The sequence below is a fragment of the Megalops cyprinoides genome, chromosome 14 (assembly GCF_013368585.1).
Source record: "Megalops cyprinoides isolate fMegCyp1 chromosome 14, fMegCyp1.pri, whole genome shotgun sequence".
Lineage (NCBI taxonomy): Eukaryota > Metazoa > Chordata > Actinopteri > Elopiformes > Megalopidae > Megalops > Megalops cyprinoides.
In genome coordinates this window covers 17,713,175-17,740,085 of record NC_050596.1, presented here as the reverse complement: position 1 = coordinate 17,740,085, position 26,911 = coordinate 17,713,175, and the positions used below count along the sequence as shown (strand labels likewise).

The window sequence follows — 26,911 nt, the reverse complement described above, 5'->3', positions numbered from 1 at the left end:
CGCTCGCTACATGAATCATACTAAAGCCACGATGCCTTCAACTTTGCACAGAAAATGACATCCTATTGCCCGGTGAATGAGAGTACTGTCTAGTATAAACCTATTTTAATTCGCTCCGTCGATGCAAATATACTTCTAACAAAAATGGCATGCATCTACAGTCTTCATATTCAACGCGTTTACTTGCCTTTAGGTCCCTATGACTGAACTGAGTGTCAAATACATTGCCCGTGTGCCTTTGTGGCTCAGAGCTCAGTCATTGTACATTTGATGGCAATGGAACCGGCAAAATATCTCTGTCCAATATCTGTGTATTGAAACGTGTTTATAAATAGTTGTACCTTGTCACGTGCAATCTACATCAAGTTAAGAAACAACGTTTATGCATATAAAGTGAACTCAAAAGAGAACGCAAGGTCACAAAATAAAAAGAATCACAGGTAGGCTGGGACCATACCCTTAACACTAATCTGCCCCTAAAACAAGTTAGCTAGCTAGCGGTATACAAGGCTGATCTGAGAACAAGAGAATTCGGCAAATGTTATTGCTTACCCTTTGTTTAAAATCTGCCGATGTTGTACGTATGCAATTTCCAGGGGATTGTTGGAGTTGTTTCCCCTTGCAATTCCTGTTGTAACTGATTTGGTAATTTTAGAAATTGATTGTGCCGCTACGAGGCTTCTTCACCGTCGCCATGTCGGACCGACTGGTTAGGCATACAGGATTACATTGAAAGAGGCGGTAGATTCACATTGAGTTTGTTAGCCCACCCGAACAATAAAGCTGCACAGTGCCTCCAGCAATTGTAACTAGCACTACACCTACTAGGAGCGGGCTTGCTCAACCGAGGAATTTAGATAGCTACATCGCGCCATCTAGCTGCTATATTAAAAGAGAAAAGGCGTTCGCTATTTATATATGGCCCTATATAAAATCAATAAAACGTTGACACATTTGATACGTTGGACATGCAGTCGACTTACAAAACTGTTCTTTAACTGCCTCATAATCTGTAGCAGATGTGCTTGAAACATGCCCCAGAATCTGCTTTCGATTAAGCGTAAAATGAACAGTAATGGGTTTATTTTACATTGCGCCCCTCAGAGATCACAGGGTGCTTCAGTGTTTGTATGTGGAGGCAGGGAACTGATATTCATGGGTGGAGGCAGGGAACTGATATTCATGGAGTTCCCTCAAAAAGGTATCGGAAGACACTTCAGCAAGAGGTGTATTGGCTGTCCACCAAACGGCCACAAAATTGTCACGTTGTGATAAAATCCTTTATTCCAAAATCCAAACTGATACTCCATCTGTCCAATGATCCTCAACAGCGTCAAACTACTGCAGATAAAAATGTACAGTACCGCTGGAACCACTCCCACCACACAGGGCTCAAATTTAATCCAAGATTATTTGCATTTACTCCGGAAAAGACATTGATTGAAATGCACCTGAAGCACCCCAGACCAATAGCGGTTTGAGAACTAAACCTAAGTGTTACTGTTTAGTCCCTCTTATTAAATATGGGCTGGTCAATAGGACATGCTCATGAATCACTGCAAGACTAGTTTGTTCTGTCCTAAGTAATCTTGTACTTAACTACAAAACAAAACTCTGGCAGGATTAATCTATAAAAAAGTTAATGAAATGGACACAGAGCAACACTGTATTCATGTCCAGAATCTCCTAAAAGTAGTTTGTGATCAACCTTCATCAGTACTGCTGCATGGAAGTGCATTATGGGAAAATATTTTCAGAATGAGTGCAAAGACGCCTGGACTCCTTTGTATCACAGACCGAGTCAACAGTTGTGTTGGCATTACCAGGGGAAGGAAAGTTTAACTGAAATAGCAGGAGTGCAAGAAAAACTCAGTATCAGCAATTCGCTACTTGTCAAATTCTTCCAGGTGACAGGTGTCATCTATAAATGATCAACTTCCCATCAGAACTTAAAATTGAGCTTGAAAAGCTGACTGTTCATTACACCTGGTCATACTGGAGAGCAGCATCGCCTGTGCTTTGGTAAACAAAATTCAAACGTAAAAACCAGACAGCCTTGTTTTCCCATCACTGTTTATTTCATGGAGTGAACGAGCTACTGCCAGACATGCCGTTAACTTTCAGAGCTGTATCGGAAAGCTGGCCAAACAGCTTTTGCACGTGGAGCCATCCCTCCGAGAGCAAAATGGGCTGGTCTAGAAAAAAACAAAAACAAAAAAAAACAAAATAAAAAAAAAAAAAAAAAAACCCAAGACGTCCCAGCAGGAGGTGGTCACCCCTGCCACACAGCCCTCCATCTCTCCTGTCCATACTCAGAGTGAAGGAGTCTTGGCTCTCTAATGCGCACCCTCCTATTAGCACAGTTTACACTAGGTGAACAGAAATGCTTACACTGTTACATTGCACACCTACATGAGTAACTGATCAGAAGGAAAAAAAATACAATGCAAAGACCAGATATTTATTATTCCTAACAGTAAAATGGATGACTGATTAATTCATCTTTTTCTTTCCCTTTCACCGAGATGAGGGTGACGCTCGGATAGAAAAATACTCTTTTAAGTGTCAGTACTGTAGGGTGGTTGTGTCTCGGGGGCCCCGCCAGGCGGGACTCAATCACACACGCAGACCTGCGCTCCACAGCGGACCGGGGGGAGCTGGGAGCAGGCCGCACTTGGGATCCACACATGCTACAGTCCATTGCTCGAAAAGGGGGTATGGGGTACATAGGACTATCAGGAGCAGGGTTTTACAGGTGTACATAGATGGTTAAGGCCTTTCAAGCAGTGTTCAGCAGGTCCTGGATTGCCTTCTGCTGTGTCTCATTCAGCGTCGATACACACTGCGTCCACAGTCCTCCAGACACCTAGGGAGCAAACAAACACACACACAGGTTCACTTTCTACTTTAACCTCCACACACTAGACAAGCTCATTTTTCCTAATTTCACCGTAATTACTGACCCTCTTTAAACGAGTCCATTATAAATGAATTTAGTTTTGAATGACGCTGGGTTTGAAAAATGGATGCTTGACTCACCTGTACTTGACGAACGACATTTGCCAACCGTTTGCTACATCCATCTTCACGTTTGATGGACTCGTTGACGACTCCATCAGCAATGATTGAGAAGATCTTGGGGAGATTTGAGTTGTCAGGTCCAAGGACGATGGGGTTGTTGCTGTGGAGAAGCAGAATGCACAGGTGAGCAAATGACCATGTAGACTTTCAAAGAGTTCATGATAAAAAATGCCGCTCTCACCTTTCAATAAGGTCACAAAGATAGTTGAATGTGTGTACAGCTTCCTCCTTGTCTTCATTGAGAGGCAGCCAGGAGAGCCAATGAGGAAGGACCTCGTTGACACTGACACACTCTGGCCTGAACTTCATCACCTTGCCGACGGCTGAGATGCAGTTCTCTGTGGCGTTGATGTTCTCTTTGGACTTTGAGTCGGCTGCCTGGATCACGCCAACCAGAAGAGGAATGGCCTCTGTCAGGAGACAAAAGAAACACTCCATCATTCTCCTGCAGGCGACTCAACCAAGGGAACATCAAATGAAGAGTCAACCCAATGACCTTTGATGCACTGTTCAAACACTATTATATCTCAGAACACACACCCACATCTTGTTTCATAGTAACAAAAAATAAATTCACATTTTCATTCATAAGTCAATTTGGGAAGAGCAAATCACTTTATTCCAACACTGTTAAAGCACTGACTGCTGTGGTACAGTAATTTCATTGGTTGAAAGCAGTTTTGTACTGTATTCTGAGTGCTGTAGCACAGAAACTGCATCGGTTTAAAGCAGTTTTGTACTGTATTCCAGGTGCTGCAGCGGTGTACCTGTGCAGAAGGGTCTGTAGTTCTCTCCGCCGAACTGGGCCATGACTCCCACGCCGTAGGCCGCTGCCTGCCGCACCTCTGGGCTGGAGTCACACAGAGACTGCAGCATGGGCCGCAGGAAGTATTCCGCGTATTTGAAGGAGGAGGGGCTGCAGTGCTCCACCACGTCATCAAATATACACAGGCCCCACTGTCTGTCTGCCCAGGGCCTGTGAGGACACTGCAACGCGGGAGAAAGGCTTTTCAGGAAATGAGGGCTACCAGTGCAGGAAACAGGCTATGCTAGGCAATGCTATAACAATTCGCAACCTACAGCTACCAACAAAGCATCCATTCAAACACAAAAAACAAAGCCGAGTTTCTCTTTCAAAAAAAAAAAAAAAACCCTTTTCCAGGGCACACACCAAATTAAAAGGCACTTACAGTTGTTCTGTGAAAGCGCTACCCTTCACTTGACTATCATTTAACGCTGATCTAATTGAAATTCTAAAAATGGCCTGCACACAGCATACAGACAGCCAGCGGGGAACATACTCACAATGAGATTGACTATGAGCTGCAGCAGCTGCTCGAACCAGGGCAGCACCTTCTCTTTGTAACTGCTGAACACGGAGTGCAGGATATCCGACACCTTTGTCAGGATGTACACGTCATTTTCATCCTGCACCACAAATGACAGAGGGCTACCATGACAAAAACGCTGATCTTAAAACCGGTACATAATACAACAGAAATATTGTTAGCATTGTACCTCATCTTGTAATGTCTCCTCCACCTGTTCATCATAATCTTCATCCTGTCTTTTGGCTGAATTAAAGAAAAAACATTGAAGAGTGAGAACAGGACACTGGGTTGAACTGATATTCGAGCAGACAAGGCTGAATTAAAGGCTGAGTCGATGGTTGAGCTGAAGCGCGGTTCGGCAGACAATGCAAAGCAGGTGGTGGTGGTGGGAGTGTCGTTGCTCACCTTGTCTCAGCTCCTGGTTTTTAAAGTGCTCCTCCAGCTTCCCCTTCAATATCCCGCCCAGCTCCTCAAAGTGCTCATTGTTCAGGCAGCCATCTCCCATCAGCTCAATACACTGGAGACACAGGGCAGGTCAGCGTCAGCCAACAGCCAATCACAGTTAGCCATACAGCCAACTTCTCTGATTCCATTCAAACGGAAGAGTGCACTTCATGTCCTTTTCCTTACATGGGTGGATTATTAAATGTAAATTGAGCGCAGGGCTATTTTTGTTGGAATAAACTGTCCCCTGAGAGCTCGGTTAATTGTGACGTCCTGTACCGCAGAACTTTCAGGAAGGTTACCTTGGCAAAGGAATGCATGATCTCAGATAAGACGTCGGAGTCCGGCTCGGTGCCGATGGCCTTGATGAGGGCGTCACACATGAAGTGCCACATCTGGGTGAGGTACTCGGGCCCCCGCACCCGCGCACACTCCAGCAGCAGGGGCATGGATTCGGCCGCCGCCACCCGCACGCGTGGGCTCAGTCAAGGGTAACGGCAACATCAAGCGCTGGGTCTCCCAGGGGCTATCATTACGCTACACCATGTTTGGAATAGGGCTATGATGTTCTGGCCCTACAGCTTCTGGGCCAAGCAAGTCCCCCCCCCCCCCAATCAAATTTACCCTCATTTCTACCTGACTACTCATGAACACCAACTGAACATCATGCCACCTAAACTTCGCCACCCAAGTGGGAGCACAGGGCAGACTGCATGCAACCCTCCCACCACATGCAAGCCAATGGAACTAATATACAAATCACAGGGCAAGCATCTCCCTGATGCTACCTGATTAACTCAGAGGCACTCCAGCAGAGCGACACGCACACACAGGCTGACCTTCCCACACCCACCTATCTAAACTGTTACACCAATATGAGCTCTTGGCCATCAGTGGCAGATGATATGGCTGTTTTTGAAGCCTAGTCATAAGGCCCAGCTTGCACAAACAACAAGCATTTTCCCCAATCTGAGCCACTGGGGAGCCAGTTTTATAGTTTCAAACTACTGACATTCATAGCTAAGGGGTAGAGCATAAAGAGAGTAAAGAGAATCTTGACTGAAAAGCTTAGTTTGATTAGCTGGTCATGTGCCTGGTTTGAACAAGCCTGCCCATACAGCACGCTACCAGCACCATGTGCCCCTGGGTAAGGGAAGTGCAGGAACACCAACTTGACCTGATAATGCTTCCAGTAACAGCGCCATACCCCTGTACAACGGAATGAAGTTTTACTCCTGCAGATCTGAGCTAAGGCTCTTGAAGGATATCATCATGGAAGTAGAACTTGAGCAAGGGGACCATCAGCTTCACCACCTGCTCTGTGTACTCCACAAAGCCTTCCTTCAGCTCCTTAGCATAGCAGACCTACAGAGAGAGAGAGGAACCAAACGGACATTAAACTGAAAACTGGACACCCTCAGATAGGCCGTTTCCTAGACCTGTCACCACGCTGGGACATTTCATTCAACAAGCTCAAAGTCCCAGATTAGGAATAAGTTCTCCTGGTAAACAAGAACTTGCCACAGAAATAATTGAAGCTCATTGTGGTTGTACATGTGAGGTAGTTTTGGCAGGAGAGGGGGCTCCTGTAACTCCTCCAGGGAGGGCATGGCCCAGAGCTGAGGAACTGCACCACCCACACCCCCTACAGGCTTACCAGCATCTGGCAGGCTGTGGCCTTCTCCTCCAGCCCGGCGGTCTTAATGCCAAAACTCTGCTGGTCACCCAGATTCACAAACTCCCAGCCATCATCTTCACACATGTTCTCCATGTCCTGGGCTAGAATAAGAGCAGGGGCCAAGTGTTTATCATCTCTGTCTATTTCATTACAAGACTGATGTAAAGCTACTGTTAAACAGCACCTATGGGAGCTTGTTATAAACCAGCACAAATCCACAACTCTGGATTAATAAATTTCAACAATCAGGTGCTTGAAATAATTTTTAAATCTCCCAAGACCAATTTCCTGATGTATCAACTGAAATTGCGGGAAAGAGTTTGGCTAGACCGATGACGTACACTGCCATCTAACTGCTTGTAGGATCAATCAAAAACTTGCCTTGGGTTTCATTTTCTTAGAGAAGAACAACTGGTGCTCTTCAGTCTTCCCAAAACATTCACGTCTGTTCATTTGTTTATGCTGAATGATAAAGCGGTCAATATTTCAAAGAAAGTGGCTGATGCTTTGCTGCTGGAGACAGGAATGTGTTGTGACTCACTGTCTAGCAGGGCCACCTCAGGCTTAATTGAGGCCGTCTTCATTAGCGGGCCCATGACCACAGGCAGGTACTGCTGAAACTCCTTCCCCAGGATCTTACACATACGGGCCCACGCTGAGATCATGTAGGATATCTGAACACAGATTCACAGGGTCACACTCCACAACGTGGTCATTAGACTGCAAACCAGTAAGTCCAGCAAGCCCGGGAGTTTAACTGCTTACCTGTGGATCATCATCTTCCAGGTCGTTGAAGTCAGTCTGGGTCTTCAAGAGCAGCTGCATCACGGCTGAGGCATCAGGCATGAACTAAGAACAAGAAGGAAATTAGGACGGCACCAAATCAACAAATGCAAATGTTGTGAAAACAACTCTTATCTGTGACATTCATCTTGTACAGTGCATCCCCGAGAAGCTGGCACAAAATTAAGAGCTATGATTCACAGACTGTTTAACCCAACAGGGATCCTAATTTAGCTACATGTTTAAATGAACGGAAACCTTCACGATGTGACACAAGGGTCACAGCACTGTCATGATATTTAAAGATCAGACCCACATATGTGTGCATTGTGCGCGCGTTTGCAGTCAGGTGTATGATGAAACCTCTGTGTGTGTGCGTGTGTGTGTGTGTGTGTGTGTATGTGCGTGTGTGGTCAGGCGTGTGGTGAAACCTGCGTGTGCGCGCGTGCGGCGTGTGATGAACCCTGTGTATGCGCACATGGAGTCAGGCGCGTGATGAGGCCAGCATGTGTGCGCGCGTGAGGCGTGAGACGAGCGCGGTACCTTCTCCTTGCCCACGGCCAGGCCGATGAGGCTGATGCACTCGATGGTCTTCCCGCGCAGCAGCCGCAGCTCCTTCTGCACGGCGTTCTCCACGATGTGCTTCAGCGATGGCATGAACAGGTCGTAGTATGGCACGAACTTCTCCTCCGCCGTGTCCGCCACCGACGCGATGGACGTCACCACCTGCTCCAGAACCAGCTTGGTGCCTTTCTGGATCAGCTACGGAAGGGAACACACAGGCTCACTCACGGGGGAACAGTTTCCTCCACTTTTCCCGAACACAACAAAGTTTTGACTTTGATGTGTGGCCTATTCATATCAAAAAGGGCTCAAATGCAACAGTAGTTACTGGGTTTTTTTCCCTTTTTCAGCACAACACCCACATTAAGGTGTAATTCAAAGATGCAACAAGTAAATGCCACTAAAATGGCACTGTAAACTTAACAGCTGCACAAAGTATACTCCACATCTTTAGACTGAGCTAGCTGTACTGTCAGCTTGACAGCGGTATGGATGGTTTTCAAGGTAACAAGATGGTAACAACTAAAATGTGGATTCCAATAAACTGAGCAAAGCTCAAAGCAAAAGGGATAACCAGGACACAGATGTATACGCAGCACTGACTGCACTATACACAGCAATGATCTGAGGCCAAAAGAACACAAAAGGAATGGAATTAATTGCACTAAAATGTTATAATCTTATTTAAAATGTGGCCATATGTAATAGTGTAACGATGACCCCAGATTTTCCACTGTGAAATGTTCAGTACCCAGCAAAGCCAATCTGGATTCAGCATCAGTGGAGAAAATCTATTAGTGCACTTTTCTTGGATGCATGACACCCTGCAGAAACCCAAACACTGCATTCTTCCACAGCAATGCAGATATGCAGATGAGAGCTTTTGGCCATATTTGGTTGTACAGAAACCCTGGCTGCCGAGCACCATGAGCCAGCCCCATGTGACGTCCCTACCTCCTGCAGTTTGGCCACCATGATGACGTGCAGGTGCTGCACCAGGTTGTCCAGGTAAGGGATGAGCAGGGCCTTGGGGCAGTCCTCCGTGAAGTTGATGAGGGCGGCGGCGGCGTGCGCTTGCACGCGGGGGTTGCTCTGGTCCTCCATGGTCTGGAGCAGGGCGGAGATCACCTGAGACAGACGGAGGGGACACGCGCAGTTAGATTCTGTGTCCTAGGAGCGGGCCAGCCCTCACAGGCCTGAAGGACTCGGGGGCCCTACCTTGTCGTGGAATTTCTTCTGGAAGGTGGGGGCGAAGTCTGTGGCCATCTGCCCAATGGCGTTGCATGCGGCGTAGCGGACTCTGGGATGCTAAAATAAAGGCAGGAAGCCATTTTCAAGAGCCTGTTCTTCTTAACTTTGGCTGAAAGTATACAAGTCTCATGGTCTGAGGGACTCACAGGGTCCTGACAGAAGAGCAGCACAAAGCTGACAATCTCGTTGAGGATGGCCTCCATCTGCTGGTGGCAGCCCTCTCCGATGGCAGAAAGGGCCATGAGGCCAGCGTGGCGGTACTTCCAGTCCGCTGCAGACACACACAGAGACACGTCAACAAAGCTCCATCAGAACGCAGCCTCAAGGGCCAACGAAAGACTCTTCATAATATGCCAATTCAGCTGCATAATAACTCACGAATTCGGTACACTGAGGTTCGGAGCAGATATCAACCTTACGCTCTTAATACCACCCACAATTAATGGTGGCTGTAAGGCAGCTGAGGCTATTGAAGTTTGCTGAGGTAATTGCTGGAATAGGAGGTGCACGGGAAACACAGGAGTGTTTGTGGGGTTGCAGTGAGAGGAACACTATAAATAGCTGACCGGGTCGGATGCATGTCATGTTAGTGTGTTTGTGTGCTGGGATGTGTGTCGTGTGATGTGCTGTGATGAAATGGGGGGGGGGGGGGGTATGTTTGTGTGGTGGGTGGCATGTCATATGACATGCGTGTATGTGAATGTATGTATAATGGCTAGGGGGTGTTTGTGTGCCGGGCGGTATGTGACGCAATATGGCATGTGTGTGCATGTGTAACACGGGGTGACTCACGGTTCTGCAGCATCTGCATGATGTGCTGTTTGATCATGGGAAGGACGAACTTCCCTCCCAGCCCGCAGGCAATCCTGTCCAGGGCGCTCTCGCCTGCCACGGCGTTACTGCGTGGGGGGGGGAATCATCTGTGAGCCGACTCAACGGGCTGAACGGAGTAAGCACTGTGAGCCCTATTATCCAACCCCAGCCATCTGCTGCGCTGCGGTTACCGCTTCCCTGCCCCAAAGAGCACATCTGCCCACCCACGGCAGGCAGCGGCGCTCATGTCCGTAATCAGTAGGACAAACGTGTTGTTTTTTTTTTTTCTGAACCGTGGAGAGGCTCCTTTTCAGCAATCCTTTGTGTTTAGACCTACATAACTACCATGCTTGTTTATATATAGCAGCAGAAATGAGACACTTGGTGGTTAGAATTCCTTTCTGCAGCAGGAGCGCTGAAAGGCTGAGGCCCTGAGAGGCCTCCGAGCGGCTCTACCTGTCAAAGTCGTCGTCCTCCAGCTCGTCCGCCATGGCCCACTCCTCGTCCTCCTCCAGATCCACCATCATGGACAGCATCTGGGGGACTGAGCGGGTGAGAGCAGGCCTGAGCGTCCAGCAGCCCACAGCAACAACGCCAATCTGACACTGCTTTGGAAGCAGACGTCCCCTAACTCATGTCTCATTACATTACATTGTTGTCACTTAGCAGACGCTCTTATCCAGAAAGACTTACATAGGTTACAATTTGTACCATTTGTACAGCTGGATATTCACTGACGCAATTCTCGGTTAAGTACCTTGGCAAGGGTACAGCAGCAGTTCCTAAGGAGGGAATTGAACCAGAAGCCTTTTGTTTACAAGCCCAGCTCCTTACCACTAAGCTACACTGCCACCCCATCATCAACTGGGAGAGGACAGGGTGAGTGCAGGGACAACTGCTTAGATTTTTTTTAATGACGATACTGTAATTCAATGACAACAATAATTCTGAGAAAACTTATTTATGATCACAGAAATCAGAACAGGTAGTCACAAACGCCGGTCCAATGGATGTCAGCATGGGGAGAATAAAACTCAAAGCAAACACACAGGTGATCAAACTTATGACTCATTTCTTATGCATCTTATCTTAGTTATACTACGGCATCCAGGCAAGAACAAATTTAGTTAAACAAATAGATTCCATAGATAAGTGGGTCAGAAATCTATTTGACTGAACCCTGAACCTGGAAAATCCACTCTCTACAACTACAAGCCATCAGCAGTGTCAGCCTCACTGCAAGACAGGGGCCATCAATATGCCCCCCACGTTTTCAGCGAATCAGAGCTCAGGATCAGCCTTACAGCTGAGATCAGAGAGAGTACTTCCCCTAACAAGCAGGCATAAAGAATAAAATCTAACCAGAGGATCAATGTCACTCAAAATTCTTCTCATGTGAGAGTTACCTGAAACATGTGACCAAAATAACTACCCTAGTGCTTTGCATGCAGTTGACCTCCGTATGAAACCGTGGTTTTTATCGATTGGCTGTTTTCAAGTGAAAGCAAATCAAGCCAAGTTAAGAGGCTGCAACACCCTCCTACTTACAAGCTCTCCTGCATGATCAGCCTGCTTTGAACCTGCACAGATGTAACAGGTTTGTAAAGCAAAGTCTTTGACTAATATAAATGTATTATACCAAAGTTTTAAATTACATTGCTTAAGCTGTTCAGGCCTATAAATTCCTGTTTACTGTCAGTGAAAGGACTTTATGGCATCAGGAAAGGGCAAAACCAGTGTGCTGGGGGAAAACATTTCTTCTGGGCCATTCCAAACTTCCCACGATGCTGCGGACTCACCGCTCTGTGCCACAATGTTGGTGTGCTTCCTCAGCATGGCGGCTGCGGTCTCTGACAGAGTGACGATCACCTCCAGAGCCAACTGCCGCTGCATGTTCGTAAGGTTGGTGTCTGCACACAGCTGTGGGGGGGGGGGGGGGTGAGAAGAACATCTATAAAATGATCCATCTCCAACACTGCACCTTGCCCACTCTCATCACCACCTAATAATACCATCAGCTTCAAATGCAAACAATATTGGCATGAAGGAAGCAAACAGCATTTCTCTCTTAAGGAGTCATTACAGATCTTGATCACCGGGCTGACATTTAAAATGGCAGCATTTTAAATGTCAGGAAGGCACACACCCTTGTGAATGAAATTCAAGTGGTTACAACTGACTAACATTAACGTAACTAAATGAACTGCTCATGATGGACACAGTCTTAATCTCAACCACTTGTATCAGTCTCTTGAGTGTTACTTTTTTAGATTTTTAGTAAATATCAGAAAGTTTAAGATCAGAGCAGGGGGAACACGTACATATATTTAACAGTCATCACTCATCAAAGCGTGAGTCAGCTCATGAGTCAGCTCATCCTCTATGTAAGAGTCATTCATAACCAAGAGTTCAGCCCTGGGGTAATGATGGACACATGAACACCAGAATTTTAATTTAAAAAGGCTGCCTACTGAAAGAGGACTGCTTTACTGAAGAGAATTCGTATGACTGTTTACCAAGCTTCGAGAAAGAGAGAAGCTGAATTAAGGTAAGGAGGCGGTGTGGAACGATACAAGGCAAGTTTGGCATACTTGGCACTCAAACAGCAGCTCTCTCTTCTAAATGTGTTAGTTCTATTCCTGCCTCCCTGCTCACCTTCAGGCTCAACTGCAGTGTGGCCTCCAGGTTGGGCCTCAGGTACTTGGGCGCTGTGTCTGCGATCTCCACCAGTGACTTCAGCACCGAATCATCTCCCTGGTAGCATGACTCATTCACAGCCTGTATGAAAAAAAAAAAATATATATACACATGTCCAGTCAAATGTATTCAGCAATAACTGAGCATTGCTCGCTTTATCTGCTTATCACAGTGTGATGAGTGCTGGTCTCACCTGCAGGATGCCAGGCAGCAGGTCAGAGAAGTGCTTTAGGAGGGCTGTGTTGTTCTCGTTAGACAGCACGAAGGAGGCTGCTGCTCTGGCCGCAAGGGTGCGGATCTGAGGGGCAGCACAGCTCGTTAGTCAGGAAGAGGTATGTGACTTTGCTTTCTGCTCTGACACCTTCAATGAAAAACAAGAGTCCTGACATTTGAACTAGATTTTCTATACGAATGAAATGCATTGAGGACAAGTGAAAACAGGGTGACGACACGTCATTGCTGCAATATGCAGAGGGGAAACAAGACCGTTGGATGTGTGCTGTATCACTGACCTCAGTACAGTGTAAGACACTGAACAAGTTCAAGTGAGGCCTGTGGCTACAGCAGTGTGTGTGCGGTGTCCAGGCCCTGGACCCATCCTCACCGGTGGGTTCTCCTGGTCCTGCATACATTGGACCAACATGCGCTTGATCACCTCCAGGTAGTGCTGCTGCTGGTTCCCAAAGATTCCTGGGAAGTTCCTACAAAGAGCACAGCCATGTTACCCCATTAGCACAAGCCTGGACAGGTCAAAGGTTAGGGTTACATTACAGTTTACACTGAACTGTTCTCACACAAGCTTCTAACTTGACAGAGGAGTAACCAACAGGCACTAGTGCGGTAAAAACTGGGACACCATTTCTTAGTAGGCTATTACTTCTGCCATTAACACAAAATAAAAGCCTTTTCATGGAACAATAATGACTTCCGCAAATGCATAAAAACAATCCATTGTATGTAAAAAAAGAACAGCAATTTGAGTTTTCTGATGAGGTGAAGTCCAGTAAGACCCTGGCACAAACAGCAGTGGCAGCTGCCACACAATGATCAGAGGAAGTAGAGGACTCACCAGAAAATGTGCAGGGCGGACTCTCGCAGGCCCACGCTTTGAGAATTGACAGAGTCGAACAGGAACTTCAGGACCTCAGGCCACTGGTTATTGCCATCGTCATCTGAAGGAAAAGCAAACCGATGATGACATGACCACAGACGACTCTGCTGACCTGGAAAAGCTAAACTGTGAGCCACAGAGAGATGTCAGCACCAGAAAACCCATTTCATCTCTCATTTAAATCACAAACATGTCGCTGACGTTCACTGGATTGGGGAGTCAGGGTGGCACCCTCATCTCCAATTTCCTTCAATAATAACATTGGTAAAATGGCAGGAATATAATTCAAACCGAGGTATGTAACAGAAATGGCAGGAGTTGACTTATTTTAATTATCCTTCACTGCCATAGACTTGCCATCAACAAACAGAGCCTTTTTAAAATCATTTGTCACATTATTATTTAATTGCATTGCTGTGCTGCCAGTCACTCAACTGGGGTGAAAAGGACTATGCCCATATATAAGCAATAAATTATTTGGAGTTTGGAGTTCAACCTAGTCATAATTCCATTCAAACTGTCAATATAATGCTGGTTTACAGATGCTTAAAACCAGGAGAGGTTCATTTAAAACCATCTGGTCCCCCACTCCTTTCATGTGAAAGTGGACTTCATTACAAACTGGGGACCACAGTGCAAGAGCTCGAAAGTGAACTGTGTGGACGCAAACAAAAAGGTTTCAAGCTCTCATGTTCAGTGCTTTCATAGGACATACAACACATGAACACTTGGCAGTTACGAATCCACATTTCCGAGTGTTCAGAACTAAAATTCTCCTACTGAGCGCTAACCTGCTCTGGTTTAAACACACCCTCACAATCTCTCCGGCCTTGCAGACCGCAGCAGCAGGATCCTCGGAGTTACTTAAACCGTTACTCGAGAACCGATTCTGGGTCAGAGCAGCGCGCCGGTCCCACCCACCGATGAGGTTGCGGGTGAGCTCGGCGGCGATGTCGCAGATCTTCTTGCGAATGTTGGGCGAGGCCTCGCTCTGGATGCCCATCAGCAGCTCGGTCTTGATGGCCGTCTGCATGTCGGGCGGCAGGCCGGGGTAGATCTCGTCGAAGGAGGAGGACAGCAGCCGGCGCAGCAGCACCGCTGCCATCTGCCTGACCTGGGCGGGGAGGAGGGGGGGAGAGAATTTCACGGTTACACCACAGGAACAAACCAGCGGCTTCCAGATTTAGAACATAACTCTGCAACAAGGCAGGCGGCACCCGGACATCCTGATTTTAACAGTCGGGCATCTCCAGGTCTTAACGGCTACTTTGAGACTTTCTCATCTGCAGATGAAGGAAATGAATTAATGTGGACCAGAATGTGAACCGGTTTTTCCAGGGCTTAAATGTTAATAATTAGGAGATGCGCAAAAGGTCAACATCTAAAATGAATCATAAATAAACCTGACACTAACACAAACCTGACAGCTTCATTCCCCCACAGAAGTGTTTAAAAGTTTTAGACAAGTCACTGCAAGAAGTGCTGCTACTGGAGGTAGTGCTAGCTGCTCTCATTTCCTGGGTCTAAAAATATCTGAAGTCAGACACACGATGCAGGGGGCTGGGAACACCAAGCAGAGCACAGGAGCCGCCTGGGCGGCCGCCTCAGCAATGCTAACGCCGCGAGCGCGCTCGTTTTAGAATACCTTTCAAAAAGGTGCCTCTCAGAAATGATGTGCAACGCCTGAGGACTCAGATGGGTCTGTGTGACCGAGCTCTTACGCAATAGAGGAAAAAAACAAGGTCAGGTCTCCGTGAGGCCTTTCAGCTTCATTCATCACAGCTGACATCAACACATTCAAGCATCATATATCAAAATTAATATCTCGCACGTCCCTGCTGAATGTCTGCCACGGCCAGACACTGAGATTACAAATTGCTCATACGAGTCTGTGTCCTTTCTGTACTCATCTTGTGAGCACTGAAAGTAGAATGCCTGGAACACTGGACTTGTAATCAGAACAGTGGAAGTTGAACTCATGTGGGTGGGCCACTGCTGTTCACCGGCACAAACCTGACCAGCCTCAACAAATATCAGGCCATATAAATGGACACTGCCTCCCTCCACCTGGCCATATTCAGGTGTATGTGGTGTATATCATATTGGCTTTGAGACATTCAAGATGCTGGCTTGCATTTTTGCCTAGTTTCATCACGTTCAAGACCTTGGATACATTTCAGCAGCATCAACAAGTCAACTTCCCCTCACTGCACTGCTGCAAGTCAGCTGTTAGGAAATAGGACATGCAAATGTCAAGTTCTCAAACAAGGTGACAACTGTATTTACACTGCTGAGGCTAGCCACAAAACTGGAAAAAAGGAGAGAGAGAGACTAAAATCGTGTAAAATTAGGTGGTTAATTTAAGCATAATCATGTATGGGGACAGCAGTGTAGCATAGTGGTAAGGAGCAGGACTCGTAATCGAAAGGTTCGATTCCCCACTGGGGCACTACTGTTGTACCCTCGGGCAAGGTACTTAACCCATTTATACAGCTGGATATTTACTGAGACAATTCTGGGTTATGAGTCCTGCTCCTTACCACTATGCTACACTGCCTTTCACATACATGATTATGCTTATGCTTAGGTTACAAGGGTACAACAGTTGGGTTGTACCCTCGCCCAAGGGTGTACTTAACCCACAATTGTCTCAGTAAATCTCCAGCTGTATAAATGGGTAACATGTAAAAACTGATCTATGCAAGTCATTCTGGATAAGACCATCTGCTAACTGCCAATAATGTAATACAATATATACATATATAGTGCATTTTGTCTTAATATATAGTGCATTTTCATCTTTCTGATGAAATCACATGCAGTAATTATTTAAGTACAGCTGAATAATAAGGTAACTGGAAATGTTTAAAAACGTGCCTGTGGAAATCAAGAGCCGAAAGAGGCAGAACACTGTCCCAGCAAAAGCAGACCTGGAGTGCACGTTACTGTAGTAAGAGACCCAGTCATTCTATGGTACAACTGACTCCAGACCAGTGAGCAGGGCTTCTAAACTGTGAGCCACTGCGGTCGTTGAGAAAACGACCTCATTTGATTGAATGTAGTGGCTTCTAAATCTGTTTAGAAGAGGAGGATTGGTAAAAGGAGCTTTGCCAGACATTAATATTCCAGCAGTTACACTGCGTGAAACATCTGAACAGGGCTATTTTTGGACCTAGAAAACAAGCTCACGAGCTCTGACGTCACCCAGATGGTCCTGTTGTGACACAGAGGTTCCCTAGTGCACTTTGATGCACTGATTTCATGCACTCTGTCTGACTATGACATCAGCCAATCAGGGGACATCCAGGGTTAAGCTGCTGGATGCTGAAGCAGCCACTGCCCCAGGAAAAAAAAAAAATACCGAAAGAGCCTCTTATATTTGTGCAACGCTACTCGATGAATTTTACAATGATGTTTCCACTCAGGTCATCACTCATATAAACACCTGGAGAAATTCACAATCTAAAGTGTTTTAACCAATTAAACAGCTTCCCATTTTCAAGTGCTCATTTAGCCAAGAGGACATAGCTAGAAAATTACAACAAGGCAGATTCAGCAGCTCATTCGCTCAAGGCAACTTCTTCGTATATTTAAACGCCCTGCTGGCAATTCCCAGTGCTCAAATGATAACCTTTCCCTGCTATGGACTGTGACTTGAGCATCAGTTTTCAGTGCACCCACACTGAGCCGCCGAAAGACAAGGGCTGCAATTCACTGCACTGGACTTCACTGGGATCAGCTAGACCAGCAGCTTCCTGCCCAGCTGCCTCTCTTCAGCCAGAGGCTTGGCTTGTGTCTGGGAGCCACGACTTACCAGGCCCGCCACCATAAAAGAAGCCCTCCACTAAGCTGGGCTTCCCCCCTGTGAACTGAGGCCTGCCACAGCTGGGCCTATTGAGGAAGAATAGCTTCTCAGCAGACAAGAGGAGCCCCTTCCTTTTGATTCTAATCAGGCTAAGACCCCCCTCACTCCTTGAATACCGAAGGAGAGGGCCCCTCTGAACAAAGCCCTCCCCAGCCTGGCCCTGCAGCTCCCCAAACTCCATCACACTGACTTGGGTAAAGCACGGAGCTAATTTTTATGGTATTAGCTGATCACCGCTTTTTCATTCATTTCTGCATGTTCATTGTTAGAAAATGACCTTCCTGCAAGTATCAGGCATAAATAAGTCCAAGAGGAATATAATCGAGAGCAGAAAAGCGGAGTTATGAGATAACCATAGCCACAAGTAGCTAATGGACATCGCAACACTTAAAATTTCCAACCCATAACACATTTCTGAACCTGATACTCCTATGATCTGTCAAAAAACCAATTACTGAGCACAAATCACTAATTACTGCAATTGTGCACCAACAACAAAATTTTGAATAGTCCACGTATTGCAAGAAGAAAAATTACACGTGTGCTTGCCAGCTGTCCTTAAAATCTGCTGGAAAAATACAAGCGCACAATGGAAGGGAAATATTCTTCCCCCAAATGCCAATGCCAAACTTTTTTTTTTCCAGAAATGCCTCCTAAATTAAATACTGGGTATAATTTTACTGGGTGAAATACACACCTTTCAGAATAAATCATAAGTGAAAACTGCGCTGTCTTGTGATAGGCTACACTGCTTTCAGCTGCTGACTGAGGGGTGCTCAAATTAAACTCAGCTGCAATGGCACATGTAAGAACATACTCTATATAGATCTTGCCTAGCTAGGTAAAGCACAAAAAAAATCATATAGTATGCATCATATGTCTGATTTACCACATTTGCTATATTTTAATGAAATTCAATGTTTTTTTTCTACATATCCATTCAATTTATGTTAAATGGACAATGACCATGTCTACAATGTGAGAAATCAGTCCAGTACTGTCCAGCCACCTCACTTTTAACTGTGCCAGTTTCATACCCGCACCCTAAGCGCTCCTTCCCCCCTCACTTACAAACTCACTCATTCACTCCCTTTAATCCTGACAGCCACAAAAAACATGTCTGAATTACACTCATCTTTAGTATTGCACAATATATTCTGGAAGCCCCACTGCTGCTGTGGTATTGGGAGCCACTGGCCCTACGAGGAGCCATGGCAGACCCGCTCTGCTCTAGACACCTGCATTACACCACTGTCTCAGTTTGGTAGCACTGCACACCTTTGAACAGGCCGTTAACCACATTTCTCAGCACATGGAGACCACAAAGCAAGTCTAACATTGTTTAATTGCCTCCTACCTCCTCACACCGCATTTAAATGAGAAGAAAAAAAATGCATTTTCTCTGGTGATGGGCTTATTCAGCATAGCTTCAGCCATACACTTCTACCACATGCAAAGCCAGGTGACCCACGGAAGCAATTCAACTGAATTACCCTCCTCAGGGGGACATACGCAGTGTATACAGCTGGGGTTTAAACCTTTTAACTTTGCAGTTCACAGCCTGGTCTCTTAAACTCGTACCACTGGGGTGCTGCAGGATCTGTTAATGGAGTCATTTACAGCAACGAAGCTTTCATTCCCACCAGCGACCCAGCTGGGCGGGTCCAGGGCTACGCACCTCCTCCGCGGCGGATGCATCTCGGATGGCCTGGAGCAATAATGTGATCTTCGTCTGACCCGGGATGTTGTCGTAGGTCTCCTGCAAGGAGAAAAGCAACAAAGCGACCATTACAACACATCTCCAGGACTGCTCATGAAGGCAATGGCATTATACAGGGGAAGTGTTAAGCCTCGGGAAAAGAGCTTGCTTCAACCGCCAGATAGAGGCTCAGATGCAACAGGCCAGGAAGTGGAAGATGAGACATTTCCTTAACTCCCAAAAATGGAAACAGATGTCAGTTTTCAGCCGCTAATATTCCTGGAGACATGTGATGAACACAACAAAGCGTGACACGCCGAATAATGAATGTGTCCCCCTTGCCCCTAAAGGGAACACCTGCTTAGCCGAAAAGTCATCTGAAAGAGGATCTCCCAAATAGGCACTGCAACATTCAAACGCAAGGCCTCATTTAAATCGACATTTCCCTGGCCTCTGTTATGCAAAAAAAAGATGCTAGGAATGCAAGCACTGTGGCTGGATGCCTGTAATGTTCTGCATGCTTTCAGTCTTAGTCACAGTGTGGAATCGTGCACCATGGATAGAGGATTGTGGTAAATTCTCAGGAAAGCCCACTTCACTCATCCCTTCCTCTGCCAACATGACTTGCCTTGACCACAGCACCACACAACTCTCCTCAGATGTTGACACATAGCCATGAAAGTGACTAACAAGCAGCCTCTAATGGACCAATGAGACCATGACTCAGCTGCCAATGACCACATCCTGGTTTCTGAACATCTTGCATCACATGGGCTTCTCTGAGAAACTATCAGCCATTACTGCCCTCAACATTGGCTTTGATGCATTTTGGTTAACCCTGAAAATCTAGATTGATAGGAACTTTCTACACATCAACTGCACTAAAACAGATGATCTTTCTAATGTTACTTAAACTTAGCTATAGACAATTCTAAACTGTATTTAGAGCAAACACCTTTGCAACTGTCCAATATTGAGCTCTTTAAAGCGTTGCAATGTAATTGGCATGAGAAAATGTGAACTGTTCAAATTAGTTTAATGTGTACAAGGGATATACCAAGTATTGGCTTAATATTTCATTGATTTCACAATGAAATATTACTTTTGTGAAGTCAGTTACCATAGCCTCTTTCAGTGTAATTATGTTCACTACAGGACATCAACCAGGTAAAATGAGGCCTGCGCCATCTGATACTTTTCTCAAAGCCGGGGGAATGGCATAAAAAGGGGAATCTAACACCATTAATTTTAACCCTGAGGTCTCTTCCTAACATCTCTGAATATCAGTAAAACCATTCACTATTGAGAAAAAAATAGTAATAATAAAGTGAAACCTACACCATACTGATGATACACAGGCACAGACATCCTGGTAACACAAATGCTACAGTCTGTGCCCAGTGTGATAGAGGGAAAAGTTCCTGACAGAGGAGTAGCTCATCCCGTGTCTGACTAAAGGATTTCGCTGGGCATTAGCTTCACACTGGCCGGTCATTGTCTTCAGTAAAGAATGTGCTGACCGCTGAGGGGCTGTCGTGTGATAAGATTCAACCCTCGCGCTCAATGACAGGTCGCGCTGCAGCAAACCCCAGAGTCCACATTAATTCAGTATGGCTTCCCCACTCGGCTTTAGAAATGATACGCTTAAACTCAGTGGGAACAAAAGAATTAACTCGGCAGCTCTCATTAATCCCAAAAAGGACTTAGCTAGCTGACCATCTACGTCTGGCTGTGCCAGCGAAAGTGCCTGCGTCCCCTTTAAACAAGTGAGAGGCTGGCCGGCTAGTTAGCGAGCTACGTTAAGTTGGTTTGGTGGAAGAAATAAGACCGTTAGCTGTCCAAATTTTAACAACTGGATTATCTAGACGAGCTAAGATAGGTCGCTTTTTGCCATCCAAGTTAACTGAGGCGTAAAGATTTAGCCGGCTCGCTAAAGCCATTGTTACTGTGCCCTGCGTAGCTGCAAATGCAAAGAGCGTTTAAAAGTCATACCATTAACGTTGCCGGTAAAGTTTGCTTCCTTTACAATAAAGCCAGTAACGCGTAGCAGCATGCCAACTGTTAGCTGCAAGCTAGGTTAGGCTGTCAGGCATTATTTTTTGTCTCCCTATAGTCTGGCGGTTACAATAATTGCAGCTACCAAACTAGCTAACATTAGCTAGCTAATTTGCTATATTTTCATCAGTAGACCGGTACACCTTTCCCCGTCAAAAGACAGACTGTCCCATCTTTTGAACAAGAGAAACGCCCACCTGTTCGGCATGGAACGTGTTCATCTAGACAGCTAACTAGCTAGCCAGCCTGTGGGTGTTATTCAAATTACAAGATACCGAACATTAGCTTTTGTAGTAGCGACAGTATGGCTCGCTACCAACCAAACGTTACGTAGCTGGCCACAACTTAAGTTTCGGAAAGGACAGCCTTATATAAAATATAATAATATAAAATTATATAAAATTATGAACGAGCTACTGTGCGGGGTCGAAAGCTGGCTAGCTATATGGTAACGACAGTTCCACAGGCTAAATTTGTAGCTACACACTTCAGCTAGTATGGTACAGCTACCACCTGCTCAGACGGCGGGTAGCTTGGGCTAGCTGCCTAACTACCGAATTAGGACCGATAGCTAGGCACAGCTATCTGGCTAGTTAAACTGCCCAGCTACCCCCTGCTGCTGAAGAGATTAGCCACCGTAAGCAACTAAACTCCAACCTTGATGACCGGGCATTCACACTTCGTGTCCCTGTTAGCGGACACGTTTCGACAGCGGGCTTCTCCGCACTTGACGTTGCTACCAAGCCAGCTAGCTGCCCCCTCCACTGCTGCCTCACACGTGTGCTGGGCCAGTGTGAAACAGCTGGTTTCCTTACACGCCATCGCAGCCAGCTAACGCCGCCGTCGTGTCGTTCGCGCACTCGGCCGCTCAACAAAGCTATTTCACTAACAATTCCATACCTCTGACTGCTTCCTGATGTTGTTGTCAGGGCTCATCAGGTTGCCCAGTAAGAGGTAGAACTGCTGTTGCTCCGCCATTGCTGTGCGATCCAAGAAAAGAGGCCACAGGCTGAAGGAAGACGGAAGGTAAGCCGCCGGGCGGAGCGACCTCTCACACCGGACAAGGCCGCCCGCACCCTCTGATTGGCGGGCGCAGCGAGTCAACTCTCCGCGGATTGGGCGAACGCGTCAGCTGCGTCCTCCGGAGAAAGTTTATCCAGCCATTGGATAACTTCAGCGGAGGCACTTAATTTCGATTGGAGGTGGCGAACGCCACGGAAAGGCTCCCCTGTAACACCACTGGTGGATTGCGCGTCGCATCGGCGCTAAAATGACATGGGTGGGGAGCCGGCCTAGACGATGATGTCATGTCAAAATACTGATTTGCAACTGAAAGCGCGGGAAATTAGTCGGCACCATGTAGGCAGGGAGTCAACAAGAGAATGTTATAGTGATAGTTATTTCAGCGGGGTTTTAAATTCGAGTTGTAATGCATCTCTCTCATAGTAAAATAAAATATTATGCTTGGCTAAAAATACAACTATCTATAATTCACGTTATCGCGGTGAATCTAGTGGTTGGGGCTTATCTGAAATAGCTGTCTGAATTGCTTCAATAGCGGAACATCCAGCCGTGTAATGCAAGATTATGTTTGTTAATTAGATAGCTAAATCTAGCCAAATAATTTTACCATTCCTTAGAGAGCAAATAGCTACTACACCTCTTTAAGAACGTTGTGTACATGTTGTTCAATACATTGGTATTTGCTACAGTGATTTTCATAGTAGAATTGTGATTTACACCAATAGTATTTTTGTGAACATGTGGTTAGGTAACCTGCAGTTCTGGCAACTTAGATATTTCATAATATGGATGCTGATACAAAGAGCAAAAGATATTTGGGGCTCAATGGCTGCAGTAGTTAGTAAGTATTAGCTTCAAACATTACATCTTTGGGAAAGGTGCTTTACCTGAACTGCTTTAGTAAACAACCAGCTATATAAATCCATAATATGCCAAATGTATGATTTACAAGTTACCCTGGGTAAGAATGTAACACATCCAAATGATCTGAGCGTGAATATATTTCCTCATAGCACACTTGTTTAACATTGATTGTTTTTACATAAACTGGTTTAAAAATCTTACAAATCTTCCATGGCATCATTTGCCCATTTGTGTAATTAGAGCAATTGAATAAATCACCACATTGTACTTGTTTATGCAGCAAAAGATTAGAAATGATGCAATCATTGTTTTCCAGTGACAAAGCGAAAGATTTCCACAAGATTTCTACTGGGCTGTGATCAGGACTATGGATTATGGAAATAAATCTAAGAAAGGGACCAATATCTGGTCCAGTTCCCAATAGCTGTGTGCCAGAACTGCATTCGGCTTATTCTGCTTATGGCTTTTGTTGTTGTTTTGTTTGTTTGTTTATTTATTTTTTAATTTTTCAATTCTATTTTTTTCATATTTGGTGCCAGACATTCTCAAATGTGGTGAACATTGCAATCAGTTAATTGTGTCAAGACCAATCAAAAATTTCTGATAATTTAGAATGGCCTTAAAAGCCAGTACATTTACATTCGACAGAGCCAAAAATTAGTCTAAAACTAGAAACATGGCAGTCTCATTTATTATCAAATTACCTGAGTTCTGATACTTTTTTCTCTCTGCAACCTTGTGATCAGGCAAAGGTTGAATAAAAAGTGCACAGCAGAGGCGATCATGTGTAATATCAACACTGTAATTACACAGGCTGCTTGCTGTTAAAATATAAATATGTAACCAGAAAACATAGTTCCTATTCTAAACTATTTGAAATGAATGCTCAGTGCCCCTAAGTGTGAATCAGCTGCAATGATGTTCTACATTACCTTTTAGGTAATAGATGTTTTTACTTATAAGTCACAGGTTGCCATAAGTGCTTTATTTCCACTTCATGGACTAAGTGGGAGCATATAATATTTAGAAGCATATTATATAAAACCAGGGACCTGCCTGTTTTCAGCTCTGAATGTGTTAACTGTGATTATTTAAAGTAATATCAGCATGTCGCCGTGTAGCAAGTCAGTTTAAATGGTCAATTGCGACTGCTGTGCTTTCTGCCTCGTCTCGGAACACTGATGTACTGGGGAGAGCGCTCTCAGAAATCACAAGACTGCAGCGCAGCACCCACATGATTCTAAATCCCAGAGCTCACATCTTGTTATCCAAAATGGTGACACTGTCTGGACAGAACAAGCATCTTTTTCTGCTCTGAGCTTAATGGCGCCTTTAAAGTTGGAGGCAGCCTGGCTTTATGAAAGAGCAGAGGGCTTCTTCACTTCATTTGATTTGATTTTTTAAGTGTGACCATTCTTTATGCGGTGCTGGGGTTTCTTAAAATAAGGCTGTGATCTGACCTACTTAGTCCACATCCACACAGCCTGTGCCCTGATTTAGTGGGGGCAATGAATAAGTGCCATTACATGTCATATATTAAACAAAATTGGAAAAAAAGTGAAAAAATATGAACAGATACAGCTTGGGTGTTCAATATATGATGTTTCTAACAGTTTTCTCTGTCTAAGGTAGTAGCGTATGAAAATAAAATCCAAAAATTGCGTCCCCTCATTTCCCTGTCACCACTGCAGCACACTGAGTAATGGGAAATACAGAAAATGAGTCTTAAAGCACATCCCTAAGCATGTGGCCTAAAGAAAGGGTTTGTAGTGTTTTCCAAAATAGATGCATGGAGACCGATTTAGGCTTGAAATACATGTGCATAAATCACACTTAACTGCTTCCCAAAAAAAGTTTCCCAGCACTATTGCTCATGTGTGAATGTAGATATAGCCATTGTGGGCATGGCTGTTTTGGAAGACATTTGCTGGAAATAGGGGTGTGTCTAACCCTAACCTTAACCCTAATTATTACTGAAATATGTGCAGTCTGACCACACACTTAAGTCAGTTTTCTCCTTAGTACCCTTGTGCTCAGGAAAAAGTGGAATAAAAAGTTTGCCACAGTTGCGATTGTGAGAAACATCAATATTGTTATTAGACAGGCTGCATACAGTTAAAAGGAATAAAGAACAGACTTTCTGTCTGACAAATATTGCATTTTATTACAGCTGATAACCCTACGCAATTGTCAAAAAATGTTGAAATGTTTGCTTGTCCCACCCAGCCTAATGTGTAATTACTGCAGTTTAAAAGAGAAACAGTTTTCTAGTTATAATTTAACTGCAATACTGTTTGTAACAAGAAAATTGACTTAAATTGTAAGGTCAGAATGTATCTTGGTAATGAATGAGCCAAACCCTCATTTTGGGCAAATTCTGCCCTAAATGAATAAATGCACTTCAGTTCCCATGTCAGAATTTGCATAGTGGTAGTAGACCAGTTCCATTTATGCAAGTAACATTGTTTCCTGTATAATATGCAACCTGGAGAATTTAATAAAATTGAATTCAGCTACAACACTTGTATTGTATCAGTTTTGTCATAATCGGTTCAAGAGTTGAAAACTTGGTCTTTGAATTTTTATTTTATTTTGACGTGGTTTGGTTTACATAGAATTTTTTGTGTTTAAATGTTTAAACACATTTAATTAATAATTTTTTGTTCAAATGTTATGCATTTGAAAAAAGAGAAGCTTTTAGTTTTTATGATTCACTCAAAACATACAGAAACGACTGTTGCAAAAAGTCACTATTGCAAAAAGTATTTTGAGTAATAACACTGATAACAAAATAACTGAAATTTAATTCTATATGTAGAAAGAGGGATTTGTTGTTTAATTAATGAATTTATTTTCTACAGGTAGGTGAAATTCATGTTTTTTGTCTACAGGTAAGCTTGTTGTGAAGTTGTGTTATTCTGAACAGTAATAATTTTTCATTTAATATGTGACTGTTTTGCCTTAATCATTTGTATAATCAGTGTGTTGGTGAAAATCATAGTTCCGAAGTTTTTATTGCCTAATGAATAGATAGACATGATTTAAAGCATTTTGTTGCTGAATTATTGTAGATAATTGACCTTTAATGATATAACATATTCAATAATAAACAGATTCAATAATTATGAAATTTGGAATCATACAAAGGCCTACCTAACGCACTAAAAAGATCTCGACTACGCTTATGATGTCATGATGGAGATATAGACCCTGGACTTGACACTAGATGGCGATAAAGCTTCAGTATCATGCTCTTGAAATTTTGACGTTGACTTCTGAATTCAGAATGATTTTTCTCGCCAAATTAAAAACAGACCAATGAAGGTAAAAACACAGATATTGTAATTATATGTGGCAGTAAACAGGTAAATATAAGAAAATTATACATTTTTTTTTACCATGCTTTTGTTGTTATTCCAAGAAACCGAATCCAGTTGATATGTATAAAATTGCTTTTCATTTTCAGTACAGAGGTACACAGTCATACAGTCCTCTTTGCTGAAGAAAATGAGCCATGACTATAAAACATATTTATTCATTGTCAGGGGTAACTGAAACATTTGGTCAAATGATTTGATTGATGATGACTGTGCATTACCTGTACATGACCTGTAAATTACCACAAATTGCCCAATGCTGATGAGGTGTTGCC

The 26,911-nt window shown here is 44.6% G+C and overlaps 2 protein-coding genes across 6 annotated transcripts in view; both read right to left on the bottom strand.

Moving 5' to 3' along the window:
* Positions 1-735, bottom strand: part of LOC118788777 (FERM, ARHGEF and pleckstrin domain-containing protein 1-like) — a 78,872-nt gene extending 78,137 nt beyond the window's left edge. For all 5 annotated transcript variants that reach the window (XM_036544838.1, XM_036544842.1, XM_036544839.1 and 2 more), the window contains exon 1: positions 553-735. The gene's annotated coding sequence lies outside the window, so the exon portion shown is untranslated. The remainder of the gene's footprint in view (positions 1-552) is intronic.
* Positions 736-2,059: 1,324 nt separating this feature from the next.
* On the bottom strand, positions 2,060-22,409 carry LOC118789080 (importin-5). Its single transcript, XM_036545387.1, has 26 exons — positions 22,273-22,409; positions 19,297-19,377; positions 14,675-14,867; positions 13,712-13,814; positions 13,247-13,343; positions 12,836-12,940; positions 12,601-12,723; positions 11,745-11,865; positions 10,402-10,489; positions 9,925-10,031; positions 9,279-9,403; positions 9,100-9,189; positions 8,836-9,009; positions 7,861-8,079; positions 7,300-7,383; positions 7,076-7,208; positions 6,514-6,635; positions 6,125-6,221; positions 5,159-5,331; positions 4,818-4,929; positions 4,600-4,655; positions 4,387-4,509; positions 3,849-4,068; positions 3,263-3,491; positions 3,040-3,181; positions 2,060-2,866 (listed from the first exon to the last, which is right to left on the bottom strand). The coding sequence occupies exons 1-26, from the start codon at positions 22,348-22,350 to the stop codon at positions 2,780-2,782; spliced, it is 3,282 nt and encodes a 1,093-aa protein (XP_036401280.1). The 5' UTR covers positions 22,351-22,409; the 3' UTR covers positions 2,060-2,779.
* Positions 22,410-26,911: the final 4,502 nt, after the last annotated feature.